This window comes from Mus pahari, chromosome 13, assembly GCF_900095145.1.
Source record: "Mus pahari chromosome 13, PAHARI_EIJ_v1.1, whole genome shotgun sequence".
In the NCBI taxonomy this organism is placed as follows: Eukaryota; Metazoa; Chordata; class Mammalia; order Rodentia; family Muridae; genus Mus; species Mus pahari.
Window position 1 is genome coordinate 95416961 of NC_034602.1, and position 18595 is coordinate 95435555.

The 18595-nt window shown below is 40.5% G+C and overlaps 2 protein-coding genes across 4 annotated transcripts in view; one reads left to right on the top strand and one right to left on the bottom strand.

Moving 5' to 3' along the window:
- Positions 1–634: 634 nt before the first annotated feature.
- C13H1orf146 (chromosome 13 C1orf146 homolog) lies at positions 635–9885 on the top strand. Its single transcript, XM_021211306.2, has 5 exons — positions 635–728; positions 5366–5459; positions 7212–7380; positions 7713–7791; positions 9745–9885. Exons 1-5 carry the CDS (start codon positions 660–662, stop codon positions 9883–9885), a joined length of 552 nt encoding a protein of 183 aa, XP_021066965.1. The 5' UTR covers positions 635–659.
- A 1269-nt stretch (positions 9886–11154) lies between these two features.
- Glmn (glomulin, FKBP associated protein) overlaps positions 11155–18595 on the bottom strand; it is a 38491-nt gene continuing 31050 nt past the window's right edge. For all 3 annotated transcript variants that reach the window (XM_029545182.1, XM_021210841.2, XM_029545183.1), the window contains exons 17-19: positions 12769–12892; positions 11497–11579; positions 11155–11325 (exon numbers count right to left, since the gene is read on the bottom strand). In XM_029545182.1, coding sequence (XP_029401042.1) covers positions 11209–11325; positions 11497–11579; positions 12769–12892 — 324 coding nt within the window. In that variant the 3' untranslated portion in view covers positions 11155–11208. The remainder of the gene's footprint in view (positions 11326–11496; positions 11580–12768; positions 12893–18595) is intronic.

The window sequence follows — 18595 nt, forward strand, 5'->3', positions numbered from 1 at the left end:
CTTATTGGAGAATTTGATAAAAATTTGGTTTGCTAGATGTTTGGTTGCTAGATGGACATGTTTCATAGAGGATGGGAATTGCCTACAGAATAGAATTCAGAATTGTTTGTAAAAGGCTAAAGATTCCTATACATGGATTCCCTTCCTACATTACGACCTATGTGTCACCTGTCCTTTGCCCCCTGACTCTATGGGTGTGGACTTAAGAACTGCTGCCAGGACTGAGTAATGCTGAAGCTGTTCTGCTACTATTACTGTGGGTTACTGCCAGGGAGTGCTAACGCTGAAGGGTTACTGTGGGTTACTGTGGGTAAAACCTGTCCTTTTGACTGAGTTTGCATCTTCTGTTTATATCTTGATACTGGTAGGGTAACTCTGTGGCTTACGAACAAATAAAACTTCAGGGATTTCACAGTTGTTGACACGCCCTCTTCTCTTTAGATTAGTGTTCTACAAACAATTGCTTCTAGATGCTAGGGGAATGCTGAGGAGCCAGGCCTGGTGGTTCACACCTGTAATCGTAGCACTTGGGGGGTAGGGAAGGAAGAAGAATGAGCTTGAGGCCAACAAAGGCTGCGAGAGACACTTTATTCACTCATCAAATCTCTGTTTCCTTTGTTCTTCATTCTCTCAGATTGGGCTTTTCCAGTGGCTTACCAATGGATGAGCGTAGAGGAAAAGAAAGAGTTCAATGGACAACCACCATTATCATCAGCTCATCTCTTAAGGTAAGGGGTATTTACACTACTCATCTTCATGTATAAAACCTAAACTTAATGCAGTATTTTGAAAGATCTTTGGCTTCAAGTATCCTCAGTCATGGGAAGAGGAAGTAAATACACTAAATGTATTTCTAAGTTAGTTATAAAGGTTTGCCTTGGAAATGTTCTAGTGTCATTCCTTAGATAGGATCTCATTGGCTCAGGCTTCAAACTTGCTACAGAACTGCAAACCTAGCGGATTTCTAACCCTCTGAACTGGACCCCAAGCTCAGTGATTACAAGTGTGTGCTACTGCTCCTGGCCCGGGGTCTTTTATATTTCCTTTATGGCCTCTTTTTAAAAAATAGTTGGTTATTTTTTTTATTTGTACCTATTTTATTTATTTTTCTGAGACAGGGTCTCATGTAGCTGAGTCTAGCCTCAAACTTGGTACAGCTGAGGATGGCCTTTAGCGCCTGGTCCTCTGGCTCCCTCCCTCCCAAGAGCTAGGAATATAGACACATGCTGCCTTCTCTGTCTTGTTGGTGTATTCTGGTTCTGAATCCTTCAGTAAACTAAATGTTCCTTAGATCAGAGCCCCCTTGATCTGATATCTCAATGCATTCAAAGGTGGTCAGTGTTTTTTGGTGTTATTTGCCAAAAAGATCCCAAGTAACAAATATGTGTGGTTCTTAGTTAAAAGAGTTGCTACTATAAATTTTTCTTGCTATTCTCTTACAATTTCATTTGCTAACATTTTATGTTTGAAACAGTATTTGCTGAAGATTGGTTTGTTTTTTTTTTTTCTGTTTTGTATTTTTGCACAGTCAGCTGGTTTACCATGGTTTCTTCTCATCCTAGAGTCCTTATATGCATACATAGCTTAGAACTTAAGCCTTATAGAGATTGCCCTGGACAGGGAAAGTCTCCTTGCTGTAGAGCATTTGCCCAGTGTTTGCAGAGCCCTACATTTATGCCCTAACCTCTTAAGGAATGTAGAAAAATAATAATTTCTTCCTCTATTAAGTTTTATACTGTGTTTAAGAGTGTATTTTTATAAGTTATTTACAAATGTTTATCCATATCATAGAGGTTAACTTTAAGTTGAACTCTGGAATTTGCCATTTCCATGGAGAAGCTCTTCATATGGGAATTCTTTTTTATTTTCTAATAAACTTCTGATTAGTTAAGTGTTACTTTCTACTTAAAGTGCTATTAAATTTAAGTGCTATTTTCTGTTTAAATCTGTATTTTTTTATGTGAGATTTTCTAGTTTTAAAGCATATTATTAGCTATTATATTTTCAAGAAGGTTATTATATTTTTTAATTTGTGATGTATAAATAAAATGAAGCAAGTTTTTAATAAGCTACACTGCTCTTGATAATGTGTGATGGACTCCAGTGTGTTATAGAACACCAAGGAAGCGGAATAGTGCCCAGTGTTTTCTAGCCCTAGCTGCTTTGTTTTGGTGGTGCTCAGGGTTGAAACCAGGCTCTCTGCCAGGCAAGTGCTCAGCCGCTAATCTGCATCCCCAGCCTCTGGTCTTCCCTGAACAAGCAGCACCCTTTCCTATTTCATGGATATAAAACAGTTTGGAAAACAAAGTCTTAAATTCTGGATTGCTTCTAGAAAACCCTCAGATGTCCCATTTTCCTTGCACTTTCTGATTGTGGTTTACTGTTTTATGATCCTAAGTCACCGGTAGTGCATATGGAGCCTCAGGATTTGCATCAGTCACTCCCTACCCTGCTGTGGAGTTGCCCACTGTTACACCTCCCCTCAGCAGACCAGCACCTGCCTCTGAAGCGCCTCTGCTCTGCTCCTCTCACCTCTGGCTTTTTTGTTTTGTTGGTTTTTTGCTGCTCAATATATTCCTTTTTTCATTTTAAAGATATGATTAACATTTTAGGCAGCTTGGCTGCCTCATGAATATCTATTGCATCCTTTCCATATTTTAGTTCTTTGCTAAATTTTTCAAGATCTTTCATCTTCTTGAACACAGAAAGCAGACCTATTAGTGACTATTTATGGTGGTTCTTACCTCTTACCTCTGTAAATCTAAATCTGGCTGGTATGAGTGTGTATGTGTGTGTGTGTATGTGTGTGTGTGTGTGTGTGTGTGTGAGAGAGAGAGAGAGAGACAGAGAGAGAGAGAGAGAGACAGAGACAGAGACACAGAGACAGAGAGAGAGAGACAGAGAGAGAGAGAGAGAGAGAGAGAGAATGTGAGTGTGTGTGTGTGTTAGAATTTACATTTTACAACTGTACAAGTTGAAGTCTATAATACATACAAGTTGAAGTCTATAATACATTTAGGAGAATATGCTATTCTTCTACAAAGGCTTTAATTCTGTAATAGAATTAAACTGATGCTCTGTTTGCTAGGCAAAACAGAAATTTTAATTTTAGATGAATAATGAATTTAATATAAGTTCTAAATATTACATAAGATTCATTTTAAAATTGCATCATAAGGCTGGTCAATGGTAGAGGGCATATGCAAAGCTCCTGATTTGGTTCCTAGCACTGGAAACAAATTTTACATTTATAATTCAAGTTTAACTGAGTGTTGTTTATTTGTATTTGCTAAATCTGGCAGACCAAGCCATGTGTCATTAGTTAATTAGCCTCTGTGCATCTAGAATGGCACTAACTATGGGGGAATGGGAGAATTGGGAAGCAGGCTCTCAGGTTTCTTCTGTGACAGTAGACCTGCTGTGAGAAGCCCAGGCTGAGAAAGGCTTGTCTGGTGCTGTAAGCTCTAGCAGTTCTGCATCTGATGCACTTGAGGGACTGAGGTAGCTGAGGCCTGCTGCAGCCCTGTGAGAGCTGCTCCAGTTTTGTCAGAAGCTCTGCTGGGCTTTCCCTCCGTTGTTCTTCTTGAATTGGCAGGTGCCCTTGGGGAAGAAATGGCCTACATGTTGGGGTCACATCTTTGAGTTTTTGTATAGATCTTGGCCTAATAGTTTCTCACTATCCTGCTAGTTCTTTGATGCATTTGTACAGATTTTTTTTTTTAACTGTCGTTTTCCAGGTTCTTTCAGCAGAGAGAGTTGGCCTAAATTACTGAATCTGCCATTGCTGGAAGCAGTGTACAATTTGAAAACACACAAGAAAGGGGCATGGTTGAACTCGAGGACCAGGGTTCAGGAACATGAAATATTCTCCTTTGGTAGGAAAGGAAGCATATATTTTAGACTGTGCTTAAATTACATTGTTCTAAAGGAAAGTATAAATTCAGTTTAGGTAAGGAGTATGTGTGTGTGTGTGTGTGCCTGCGCATGCACATGTATGATGTATTTGTACATGTATGTGGGTGCAAATAGCAAATACAAATTTGCATAAGCCAGAAGGGGATGTCATGTGTCCTGCTCTGCTTTTCTCTTATTTTCTTAAGACAGAGTTGCTCACTGAGTCTGGAGCTAGCCAAGCCCAGTACTGGGGTTACAGACATGTGTGGCTATGCCTGATTTTTGGTATGACATCTAGTTACCTAAGCAGTGCTCTTACCCACTGAGCTATCTCCCTGACCTATTTAACGGATTATTTATTTTTATTATTTTATTTATTTACAGATCAAATATTATCCCCCTTCCCAGTTTTACTTCCACAAGCCCCTTATCCCCTTCCCCCTTGCCTCTGTCAGGGTGCTCCCCCACCCACCCATTTCTACCTTACTGCCCTAACATTCCTCTATGCTGGGACATCGAGCCTCCACAGGACCAAAGGGCTCCCCTCCCACTGATGCCAGATAAGGCAATCCTCTGCTACATATCCAGCTGGAGCCATGGGTCACCCCATGTATATACTCTTTGGTTGGTGGTTTAGTCCCTGGGAGCTCTGAGAGGTCTGGTTGGTTGATATTGTTGTTCTTCCTATGAGGTTGCAAACCCCTTCAGTTCCTTCAGTCCTTGCCCTAACTCCTCCATTGGGGTCTCTGTGTCAGTCCCATGTTTGGCTGCGTGCATCTGCATCTGTATTGGTCAGGTTCTGACAGAGCCTCTTAGAACAGCTATACCAGGCTCCTTAATGTGGAGACCAACAAGCTTGAGTTCTAACCAGTTAGGAAATATGTTAACCACTTAGGTTTTAGCCCTTGGACTGATAATAATCTAGTTTGGATAGAACAGAAAATAAGGTAATTATTTTTGTTGGTAATATTTAAATCAGAATATAGTAATGCTGCCTTTATATATTTTCTGGCTTGTCTACAGTAAATGTAATGTAAAGACATGAATTAGGAAATTGGTTGTCACCTACATGGTATTCTGCATTACTGTGTGGACCTCTCAGTCATCTACGAAAACAGCTCCCAGCTTCTTCTACAGTTACACTAATGCATGTGAGAGCATTGCCAGGTCATTTCCTAAAAAGAATTGTCCCTAGTTCTCACAGTTTTTAGTTCTTTGACACTGCTCTCATTTTCTGTCCCTAAGGACTACTAACTGATTTCCAGACCACACTCAGAACTTCAGGAGGAATGGTTTCACTCCTTCCTTTTCAGTCTTTTGTCCCAGAGAGTAGATTGTTTTCTGTGGTGACCAATCTCTAAGTGGAACAGTGATAAAACAAACCATTAAACACTTTTAATTTTTTACTAGCTGTAACAAAAATGATTTCAAGGATGTCTTATGTTTGTGTTTCTGAAAATTCTTTTTTAAGAGTTACGAAATTGCAACTGCCCTAGAAAATCGAAGCCACAAGGTTCGGTATTCTGATACACTGGAAAGTGGATCGATTGTATTTTCTCTCTCTGGTACAGTATATTTGTTAATTGTCTTTACTCAAAGTTTTTGTTTGTTTGTTTGGTAAAATGTGGATGCACATGCTAGTTTTTGCAGTTCAGTAGTGACATAATCTCTTAGTATGTTATCTTTTGAAAGAGTAAATGGTTGCACTTTGTGCTTGCTGCAGAAGTAGTGCCAACTGTGGGATAGATTTGTTCCTTCAGTTAAATGGTGTCTGGTAGAATATGGGGAAAGTACTTGCTTTGGAACCAAGGTAAAAATAGAAACATCCACTTGCTTAGCAATAAATATAAGTTGTTAACAGAGGCCAACAGTACAACTCTGGCCAGAATTTACATACCCAAACCAATATATGATATATTCCTATTATTTTGATTTACTGAAAAAATAAACATTGAAGAACTTTATAGGAACAAATAAATGTTCCTGGAATTACAAAATTATGTATGAGACATGGACAAAGTTCAGGAGTTAAGTTAGGCTAAAAAAGTGCTGGTGATATGGAGGGACAGCCTCCATCTGTGCGTGAGGAGTAACAAGTGTGACAGAAGTGATGAAGGGAGGCAGTCTATGCCCTCTCACACTCAAGCCAGCGACCCCAGTGCAGGGCATCCAAGGAGAGTCTGCGCCACAGGGAGACCATCGCAGAATCACAAACAGTTCTGGTAGGTTTACCATTCTAGCAGAGATTGTGGAAGGCAGGTGCTTTCTGAATCATCTAAAAAGGCATGCTGAAAATTATCCAGACTCCAACGCATTCCTCCTAGTTGAGTAGAAAACACTCCAGAAAAAAAGGAGTATTTTTGGTGACTTGTATGTTTAGTTATCATCTATATTTTTTCAAAGAGGTATTCTTTTCATGTTCTTGAGGAGGACAATGACGTTCAGAGAGGTTATATAAAATGTATAAATGCATTCAGTCACTGTGTAATCACACACAGCTTTCTATAGATCATGTCTTATATTTACTTTCTGAACAGCTATTACTAAGCTCAAGTTTCCCTTAAGATAATTCTGACAGTTGGTCCCATTTCAGACACCAGGTATCTATCTGCTTGTTTGAATACATTCAGTTACATGGCTCCTCCTGAGGGAGGAAGGTTTCTTCAATGAGAAATAATTGAAGATTTGCTTTAAACTCCCTTTCTCTCACTGATTTTCTCACCTCTGACAGTCATTACAGGACCTTCTGAGTCACTGAACACTTGCTTGTAAGGTAGTGGTCATGGAAGGACACAGCACCTCCTGGACACCTGTCCCTGTGCCTTCTATCTTCCTTTGGCTGTTTACTCATATCCTTTGGAATAGCTTTTCTAATAAGCCAGAAAATATTTTCAAAAACAATTCTAGTATGAAAACTTTTTAAAGTTTTCATTCTATAGTCCTAGATGGTTGTTTCTATAGCCTGGAATGGCCTTGGACTCACCACAGTTCTCTTGTCTCAGGCTTCCATATGCTGAGATTATAGATGTGTACCACCACACCTGACTTAAAGGTTAACTTTTAAAATAGACTTAATCTTTTAATTAAAATTAGTCACCTTCATGTGCCCAATTCCTTGGCTGAAAAAAAATTACTAGCCAATGTTTTCCTTTAAATATTTAGAGCAGGTCATTCTGTTTTCTAGAGTATGTCAAAGAAATATCCAAAGCATTTTGTTATATACGAACTGTAACAAATTCTACTCCTTATGTGTTTGAGGTCCCTGATATTATTGAGCTTGAGGCTCTATGTAACTTTATCATATTCACCCTTTTTAGGAGTTGCATTCTTGTTGATGGATGCTAAGGAGTGTATGACATCGGCTGAGGAAATATTTGTAACCAAAATCGAGAAGTTTATTAACATTCACCAAAATAGTTTTTTGGTTCTATTTGCTCCACTCCATGGGCCTGAAGAATGGAGTCTCATGTTCAGGATACATCAGAGGTAATGGAAGCAAAGCACAGCCAGTCTTTCTTACACTGTTTTGTTTACTTCAGTTCTTAATGCTTTTAGGCAGTTAAACTTTATAACCTGTCATGTGTAATCCAACAGGGCAGACAGTTAAGTCAGGGTGACCAGAGTTGATGTTGACATGGGGCCTGCCTATTTTACATAAGCAAAACAAAGTGAGCTCTAAAACCTGGGTTCATAGCCACCTCAAATCTTCTAAGGCACAAAGCAGGGTGTGACTGAATGAACGTGTACAATAGAGCTCTGGCCCCTCCTCGTGCTGCCTGTGGCAGCAAAGTCAGTTACTTAACCACTTTTTTTTTCAGATTCTTGGGCAGTAATTTACGAATACTTCCTGTACACAACACAGTAAATGCTGTTGACCTTATGTGCACTATAGCTAAGGTAAGTCACCTGGAGAAAGGATACTCATACACAAATATATACATCTTGGCCAGAGATTTGTAAGGTTTTGTTTTTAAATAAAATTTTGAGGTAACAGAGCATACACCCTCTCCATTTGTTTCTTAATGCCCCCCCCATGCTCTTTTAGATATGGCCCCTTTTTGTTACATGTGTGTGTGTGTTCCTAAATACATAACTATAACCTCTTCAGTCCCTTTAATGTTATTTGTATATGATTTCCAGGCTGACCACTTGGTATTGAATTACCAATTTGGGAGTTTTCCCTGGGGAAGACCTTTTCCCCCTGGTCTCAGTATTCCTGGGTTTCCTATAGTTCTTGTTAGGCCTGGGGCTTTTTAGCTTTTCCCTTCCAGTTATCATTTGTATTGCTGGTAACTTTTTGAGTCATGTTTAGCCATCCATGTTGAAACTTGCATGTGTGTAGCTTCTAACATTTTTAGGAGACACAATTTCACAGCAAATGCCCTATTCTTGACTCGTAAAATCTTTCTGACCCCTTTTGCAGTGATTCCTGAGCCTTAGGTGTAGTTGTTGTGTTGTATCAGTTAGAACTAGTAGGACCCACAACCCTGAATTTTGATTGGTTGTGGTTTTCTGTAATGTCCTTTTCTATCTTGCAGAGACACGTTTCCTTGATGAGGGGTAAGGACTACATTTATTTGTGGATATGACAAATATTTAAAGTGTAGTTAGGTATAATGCTGGCTTAGTAAAGTGGTGGTTGTAGGTTTTCCTCCAAGATCCATGACATCACTAGTCCTGGGTAGTTGTCAGGGTTCCCAGTACAGGCATGATTTCCCTCTTGTTGAGCAGGTCTTAAGTCTAATAATTAGAGACCTGTTCGTTCCTGCTAAGATACGCATGCCACTGCTGCACCCTTAGAGTTCTCATGTCATGCTGGTCACTGTTCATAGACATCATACTGGGTAGGACTGTTGGTTGCTTCCCTCATTTGGAAGCTTGTGCCGCCCCTTCTAGGGTCATAAAAATAGTCTTCAGAAAAGTTTCCCGGTCAGCTCTGGGCTGTGTCTCAAGTGCAGTGTCTTCAGTGACAAGGACTTACCTTCCACCCGTGGGCAACCAAGAGCAAGAGCAAGAGCTTCTCATGTTCTGGGAGTCTCTTGGACAACTCTGACAGACAATGCAAAGGAGGGCTTCTCATGCCCTCCTTTACATCGTTGTTGTAATTAAGGGTTTTTGGGGTTTTTTTTTTTTTTTTTGGTTTTTTTGAGACAGGGTTTCTCTGTGTACCCCTGGCTGTCCTGGAACTCACTCTGTAGACCAGGCTGGCCTCGAACTCAGAAATCCGCCTGCCTCTGCCTCCCGAGTGCTGGGATTAAAGGCGTGCGTCACCACGCCCGGCGGGTTTTTGTTTTTAAATATGTCTTCAAGTTGTATACCCTGAGGACTGTCAAGATATCCACCTTCCACTCATTTCTTTCCCAAGCCTGATGTCGTCTCAGTTTACTCCTGGTAACTGTACGAACTGTTCCCCACCAGTTCAGTTTCTTCTCAGGTGGCTTCTCCTTGGAAGTGTTCATAGACACGTCAACTTCCCTTCCTAAGTTTGTACTTGGAAATCCTAAACCATTTCTAATACTGCATTTTAGGGAGTTACAGTCTGAAATTCCTTGAAGACACAGTTCAGGTACTCTATCACTAATTCATACAGTGTTTTGGCACATCCATATCAAGAGATGTTTGCCGAATTATCATTTGAGGCAGGATTTCATTCTGTAGCTCTCAGAGGCCTAGAATTCTCCATGTAGACAATACTGGCTTCAGTCAAACTTAGACATCCACCCGCCTCTTAACACCTGAGTTCTGGGATCAAAGGTGTGTGTCATCTCTATAGCAGAATGAATTTTATAAAATACAATCCTACCAAAGTACTTTCTATAAATAATGCGATATGTTTACATCTTTTTTCAGACTACATCCAAACCACACATAGACAGCATCTGCTACAGAATGATAACAACCAAAGCATACATCATAGAGCAAAGCCCGGTCTGGAGAACACTTCAAAAGATAAAGCTGAGTACTGACTCAGTTAGTGCAGATTCAGAATAGTGATCACAAGTCTTCTCTCAGAGGAATATCAAAATAATTAAACTTATTAACTTGTAATGTCCAAATGTAGATTTAAGGACATTTGTATTTAAAATATGTATACAATTAAATTTATTTTATTTGGGAAGTTTGGTTGAGTGGTTCCTTTGATGTTTAGAAGTGCAGCTGCATGACACAGTGCTACCCTAGCATATACCAGACTTTTAAAGACTACAGGGAAAAAAAGAGAAAATAGTGGATGCACAAATATAATAGGAAATCAAAGTGCAGAATTTATTAGTTGGACTAAAGAAAAAGCCATGTATATTTTGGGGTTTTCTAAGCTTAATCTCTGCAAGCATTTTCATATATAACTGTTTCTTGAGACCAGGCTGCACGTGGTAGAGGTTGATCTCTAACTCTGATCCTTCTGCCTCTACTTCCCAATACAGGTACTGGGTAGTTCCTAAAACTGCTGCCAGGTCATGAAAAGGGGGAAAGTTAAAAACCAACCAACCATTTTGAAGTAAAACTACCACATTTCCATAGTGCTGTGCTGTTCAGCCTGACAGTAGGTGCTCTAGAGAGTTAAAAAGCATCCAACAGGTTGGGGATTTAGCTCAGTGGTAGAGTGCTTGCCTAGCAAGCACAGGCCTGGGTTTGGTCCTCAGCTCTGGGGAAAAAAACCATCCAACAAGCATACAGTATATCTTGTTCTCTTTTTTTTTAAATATACAATTATGTGGCTGAATAGAGCATCTGAACCTTCTAAAGAAGTACTTTAGTTCTGTTTTTAATTATTTTATGTGTATGAGTTATTTTGTCTTTGTGTGTGTGTGTGTGTGTGTGTGTGTGACAGGTTTTCTGTTTGTTTTTTTCTTATGTGTAACAGCCCTGGCTGAACTTAAGCTCACTTTGTAGATGAGGCTGACCTTGAACTCTCTGCCTCTGCTGGGATTAGAGGTGTGTACCACCATGCCTGTGTGTATACATGATATATACATGTCCCACATGGGTACCTGGTATCATGGAGGCCAGAGGAGGGTGTCCCCTCCTCCGCATCTGAGCTACAGTTGTAACCTCCACATGGGTGCTGAGAATTGGACCCAGGTTCTCTGGAAGAGCAGGAAGTACTCTTAACCACAAATGATCTCTCCAGGCTTTTTAAAGCAAAGAATATTTACTATTGATATGTATCAGAAACTGACAAGCCAAAAAAAAAAGCTGTATTATTTTTAAAAATTATGTAATTTTTCTAGTAGTAAAATTTCTGCAAATATTTTTATGATATAAAATATAATGAAAACCAGCATTTTGTTGGTTTTTATTTATGAAATAGAACCTTTACTTTATCCCAACATTTTCTTCAGAGGTAGACTTTGATTTGATTTCAATGAGTTCTTCTACTCGAGCCAGAACACTTTCAATCAAGTCAAATGTGAAGAGAGCGGAATGTAAGACCTGAAACGCCAAGAGCATCACTTTGTTATCGCTGTCTCCTGTTAAATAACCCAGACTAGCCTTCAGCTCACAGTCCTCACACCCAGCAGACATGTGTGTTATTAGTGCTGCCTCTAAAACACAGCGTACAAGAGACTTTAGGCTGGAGATAACTTAAAATGTGTGGGTTACCTTAAGCTGCATTTCAGGAGGCATGGTAGGGATTTCTTCTCCACCTACAGTCACGGAACAAACACCTTTACACATCGAGGCTACTGTAGGGAAGAAATAAAGCATCTCACACTTAGCCATTACAACAGTTTGAGGGTTTCAGCACCGTGTGTGTGTGTGTGTGTGTGTGTGTGTGTGTGTGTGTGTGTGGTACTGGGAATCAAACCCCAGGGCATGTTGAACATACTAGGCCAATGCTTTACTGCTGAGCTGATTCCCAGCCCCAGCTCTCAGACTGTATTACATGTATTTATTCTGTGTGTACATGTGTGGCATGGTGCATGTGTAGTATCACATGTATTTATTCTGTGTACATGTGTGGCATGGTGCATGTGTAGGGGTCAGAGGGCGACTTGGAGGAGTTGGTTCTCTTCTTCTAAAACTTGGGTCCCAGGGATTGAATCCAAGTTTTGGGCATGACTAATGGCAAGCACCTTTACCCACTGAGCCATCCAGTCATTTTAATAGTACACTGATAAGCTACTTTAATTGTTACTAATTGTAAAATGTGCCAATGAGGTAACACTTTGTTATAAACAAATAAAATTAAGCACTATAATTAAGCATGATGTGAATTGAATCTTCAGAGAAATCGCTTTATTTTGGCATGTATAGGACACATAAAACATTTTTCTTTAGTATACTCAAGTGCCTATACAAGGATTGTAAGATTACTGTATGTACCAGAATTGCCAACTTTAAAGAAGTAATTCTGAATCTATATTTCTTTTTCACAATTTGTACAAATTTACTATGGGACAATGAGGGGTGGACCATTGTGATAGAAAAGAGGACAGCAGGGCCTGGGGAGAGACGCTTGTAATACACCCATTCACATTCAGAACCTGGGGCTCTAAACACAGAGAGTTTCAATTTGGTTTAAGCCTTCATTCACCCAATTTCAGTACTAAGAATCATTTTAATTACACAAATATTGTGTTTATGGCCCTCACTTTACATTAAGTGAACATGTACTAAAATGTGATAGTTTGGGGCTATAGAGATGCCTCAGTGGCTAAGAGCACTGCTCTAATACAGAGCCTGGGGTGTTTCCCAGCACCCACATGGAGGTTCAAAAGCACTTGTACCTCCTGTTCCACATGATCAAGCAACCTCTTCTGACCCCAACAGGTTCATGCACATGTATAGTACACATAAAATATTTAAAAAATATGGTCACTCCAGAATTTGAATGGTTAGACCTAATGGCAAATAAAATTGCATATTACCAACCTTGGTTATTTTGTTGGCTGTTTTTAATTTCTGCTTCATAATGTGCTTTTGACATATTAAGTCCTATATGAAGTGGCTTTAGAAAGTTATTTTCAATTTTTCCAAGTTCTGTCCATAATCCAGTCTGTTCAAAAGATTTAATGAACAAATTAGTTACTTGGTTCACTTAATAAACATCCACCAATTGTGAGAAACAACGACCGTGCCACCATGCTGCTCCTCATTGAGTTCTGATGTGTCAGTCAGCGATACCCACAACGCACAAGTGTGTGTCAGCAGTACCCCCCACACACACACATCTTTTAAACAACTTCTCTTACACTGCTGGAAAATGCAGAGGTCTAACAAGAAACTAGATATAAATTCAAACTTCAAAAATATACCTATCTAGTCCACACAGCATCTATAGATCTATCCTGGGGAAAACAAAGATTAATCTGTAATACCTGCATTGTAGAGAAATCTTTAAAAGCAATGTTTAATGAAAGAGAATGCAAGAATATGTCTCATAACAGGAAAATGTTAAGTAGTGGCATATTCACATAATGGAAAACTACATAGCCATTACTTTTTTCTTGAATAAATATTGTTGAATGAAAGAAACTTTTATATAGCATGGCTTGCTTTTTATTTAAAAGAGAAAAATGTTCAAAGTGCCAGGAAGAGTATAATGTCAACAAGGGGTGATGGGTATGTAATCCCTGCTTTTATTTTCATTTATTTTGTAAATTTGTGTGTGTGTGTGTTTAGAGGTGCCACACTGTGGTGTAAATATGGAGGTCAAAAGGACAATCTGGAGTTGGTTCTTTTTCACAATACCTTGTGGGATCCAGAGATGGCTCAGGTCGTCAGGCCTGTGTGCAGGCCACTCAACCTGCTGAGTCGTGTTTCCAGCTCATGTGTTTAGTGTGCGTGTGGCGTGTGGAGGTCACACCCTGCGTGGAGATCAGAACACGATTCTGCCATGTTGATTCTCTTCCTTCCATATCACTCAGCTCAGGCTTGGCACAGCAAAGCCTCCCTGCCAGCTCTAGTCCTCATTTCCTTGGTGTAGCGATGCTGTTCTTTATGTGCGTTTTGGGCTTTCATTTGTACACGCCTGAGAACCAGCATGGCGCTTGTGCCATGTTCTCATGTCTGTTCATACCTCTCTCCACCTAGTCCTCTCGGGCTAACTCCTGCCTCCCCATCTGTCCCCCTCTAAACTGCCCCCTTTACTTTACCTGTATCTTATAAGCACTAGAGCTGCTGCTTCTGAGCCTGATTAGGTTATTCTTGATAATCAAATGCTCTGCATACATGTCTGTGTACCATATGTATGCACTGAGGGACCAGACGAGGGCATGCAATCTCCTGAGATTAGAGTGGGTACTAAGAATCAAACCTAGGTCTTCCACAAGAGTAGCGCTGTGTATGTTATTTTTGTTGAGACAGTTTCACTGTACATAGGACAGCCCTAGATATCCTAGAATTTACTCTGTAGACCAGGCTAGCCTTGAACTCACAGAGATCTGCTTGCCTCTGCCTCCTGAGTACGAGGATTAAAATGTGTGCCCCAACTACTTAGCCCAACTACTCAGCCCATAGCCAGTGCTCTTAACCACTGAACCTCTCTCAAGTTCCCAAGGGGAACACTTTTTTAACCTATACTTAGCTTTATCAAATGGAAATACCTTCCCATATTTATTCAAAAGAAAGTATTAGTTATGATTGAAGTCCTCTTTATTCAAGAGGTAGCAATTAATTCATAACCAGGTTATTAACACTTTTTATATCTATGTCACTTAATATAAAATGTGTGTGTGTGTGTGTGTGTGTGTGTGTGTGTGTGTGTGTATGATGTTGGCAAGTTCCAGGCCAGCCAGAGGCACACAGTGAGACCCACTCTTGAAAACAAAAATCAGAGTAAGCACTGAGTTGTAATTGCTGGATCTCACTGGGCTGCCCTAGAAGAGGAGTGGGGATGAGGTGGGAGTCTGGATGCTAATTTCCCCTTTGCTCTCAAGTGCCCTCCAGAACTGAGCAAAGCCCTCCTGAGAGCACATACCTTCCCACAGATGAAAAATCCTTATAGGTTAAGATAAGACAACTCTAGAAGGAATTCACAAACTGGCCTGTTTTTTTATTTTCCCTATTCAACCAGTACAAGGGTTTTATAATCCCAGAATCTGTGATAATTGTTGGCTACATAGCAAGTTCCAGGCCAGCATGGACAAGAGGCCAGCAAGAAGGCTCAGTGGGTTTAGGCCTTCACTGTCAACTCTAACAATCTGAGTTTGATCCTAGGAGACACATGATAGGAGAGACCCAATTCCTGAAAGTTGTTCTCTGACCTCCATTGGTGGATACACATGGACACACGCACACTAATGATGATAACAGTAATAATAATGCATGAGCTTACAACAACAACAAAGGTCTAACTGTATACACACTGCAGTTTCCTTTTCTTTGCTAATCTCACCTCTGAAGGGTTGTAATTAAGCAGGAGCCGTGGTATCCAGCTAAGGGCAATAGTTTAATTTGTAGTCCATAACATTAAAATATTGAGTAGTAAAAACACCCTTCAAAATTAGACTAAAGAAATTTTCTTTCACATGCTGTTCAGCATAACTACAGTCTTTTCTATAATGAACTGTACTGTTTTTAGAAGCACGTAGGAGTAAAGATGCTATGGAGGAAAAAAAAATTCTTTGTCTTACATGAAAGTTACTGGGTCTCTCTAAAGCACAAAAGAAGTAAGTTTAAGATTTCTTTCATCTCTAGTGCTAAAAAAGTAAAAAGATTTTTACAATATTTATAAGGACTTAACTTTTGAAATCCTTGCAACTGTCTGCCTCTCATCTCATACCCATCACTGACTCAACAATTCTGACGACGTTTGAGTTCTGTCTTAACTACACACTAAAAATTCACTGCAGTCTACCCAACCCCACTAGACATTTCTATACCACAGTGAAATAGGTTCTGAGACAGGTAGGAATCCTGCAAAGACATAATCAACCATAGTAAGTGGAAAAGGGCATAGCCATGTCCCCTTCTTGGCTCTTTCTCCTGACACGACCTCATTTATTATGTGTTAGCACCAAACTTTTACCACTTCGTTCGGAAGAACTTGGGCTACCATTAGCCGTGTGGCTCTGCAGACTCTTTGTGCATGGGTGTGTGCATTTCACTTTTGAGTAGTGGTGCTGAGAATTGAATCCATGGCCTCAGGACAGACGATTATTCTGCCACTGAGCACATTTTAATTTTGAATAAACAGGCATTAGGAAGGGTTTGAGTGAAGAGGACAAAGGTGAATGGCACACCTGGGCTCTATTTTAGAATAAACTTGTAATCCCAAACAATAACTACCTACAGAATCACAACAGCAGAGAACATGACTTCTACAGACTGGAGATGAGAAACACTAGTCTGAAACTGACAGGAAACGGAAATGCAGGAGAGAGTGCTGAAAACATGCAGGGAGCTGGGACGGACAGTAAGCCAGGAGAACTCCAGAAAGGAAGGGAAAGCTGGCCAGAGGGATTCTCACTTACTGCCTTCATGTTGGAGCGGCTTTCTTACTCTCCCTGGGTGCCTTTCTGACTTTTAACTTTCATCTTAGCACACCTAAATGGGCACAAACAGGAACTGGGAGGGGCTCCTCTGAGGGAAATGCCTGAACACCACAGTGTCACTTTGTGACTTGTAAACCAAGCCAGAAGCCACACATGTTTGTGTTCAGGGTTCTGCTTCACACTTCAGGCTGGCCAGAACTTGCGACCCTTCCTCAGCTCTGTAAGTGCCACCGTACAGGGCAGTCCCTCCTGGAGGGAGGTGGCTGATTGTTTGCCTTTCCTTGTTGGAACTGCTCCTAGGAGGAATGTTCCCATTACAGACAGGCTGTTAAGCTTCATAACAGGATGAGGGCATCAGTTAATCATCTCCCTAGTATGGTAGTTCTTATGGTGGCATACAGCAACAAACAAACCAAAACCAGGATTTGGTTCCTATGGGGAATAAACCATTAAATATGGCAGCCTTATAAATGAGGAGTGTTCTTCATTACAGAATGTCCTCACTGAAGTACAGTAAGGCCCTATGGAGTCAAGACCACTGCCTTGGGTTAGCTATGGAGGCAGTGAGCTGAGACTGCTGGGGCAGAGAGTAGCTGAGTATATCACGGCATGGTGCACTTTTTAATTTTTCCTGCAACACCAAGCCAAACCAAAACTCATGACTACACACTGAAAATCTGTGTACATCATTTATGTAAATTTTACTTCACAGACAAACTGCTGACAAAGATTTAACTCTGCCTAGTGGTACATATGCTGAAATGCTTGGAACAAAATTTGCCAATGTCTACAGTTAACTTTGAAATATACCAAAAATACAACAAAAATGGATGGAGTGGGAGACAGATACACAGGGAGCAGGTGGAGCAGGCAAATGGATGGCAGCTGTGAGTTCTTCCACCTTTGCAGGACATTTTAATTTTCACAATAAGATATTGAAAAAAATGACCCAGTACAGACTAAGCCAGAATGAATAATAGCAATCAAATATTTCTGGATGAAGAGACATGAGGAGGTCAAACAAATATTTCTGGATGAAGAGACATGAGGAGGTCAAACTTCTGAGTCCACTAGATTTGCTAAGGTACTGCTACTCCTCACAGATTGCAGCCTACGCTGTGACTTATGTGAGTATAAAAGATCTCTCTGGTACTTTTACGTGAAAATTATTTTCATTCTTCTTATTGCTTTTTTAAATTTTTTAAAAAGGCCATTTTAGCATCATGATTCATGTGGTTATAGGTCATAGGAGAGCAATTATTAGAATGGAGTAGGCAGAAAGGAGCTCAAAAGTAAATGTGTTTTACTGTATGACAAATCTCCGTCAAATAGCTTTCTATTTATTGAACACTTCTAATGAAGTGCTATTAATAATACCCAACTTCCTACATACCATTCAAAAAGTGCCATTAACAAACTCTGTTTTAGGGCTAAATATGCTTCCATTTGTCGTGTCTGATGAGGTGGTATCAGATTATTTTATTTTATATAGCTCAGATTAAAATCCGGAACTGTACACAAGCAGAGAAAGATGAGTAAAATGTTTATGTTTTTGTGGAGCTCCAGGTCAATCAGCACAAAACCTGCAGCTTACCTACCAGTAGGGCTTAGCAAGACTGGCTTATTTACCAAGAGGGTTTAGCAAGACTTGCTACAAAAGAGCAGAGCGGCGCACAGGATAGGTGAGATGTGAACATGGAGGGGTGCCTGGGAACTGGCACACCGTGGACCAGGTGCTCAATAGAGATAATGAATGTGGCTCAGGATGATATTCAAGAAAAGCTCTGAGACAGCACTAGGGCAGCAGAGAACCGGCCTGACCAGGGGCACTGGCCCCTTCTGGTCTGCACCAGCACCAGATCACCTAGGGTGCAGAGTGGGTGGACACCCCCACGGTCCCTAGAGGACTGACCAATTGATCTTAGGATCACTGGTGAGTGGAACACAACAGCTGCTCCAAACTGATAGTGATGGGCCTGTGACAGTAGGAACAAGGACACCAGAGCCTTTTCTGACCAGAGGCTCAGGTTCCTTTTAATCAGTTCAGGTTTACCTTGGTTTCAAACAGACCAGACAACTCCACGGTCCTCAAAGGAGACACCACTTCCATGCACTGTAACACGCCCAGGATCTTAGGACAACAGGATAACAGTAGCTGGTTCACACTAGTATTTGAATCTCAGAGGAGCTTGACTGCCAAGAACTCAGACACACCCAGAATCTTAGGTTCACAGGAGCCCACAATCAAAGAATCACAGAGAAAT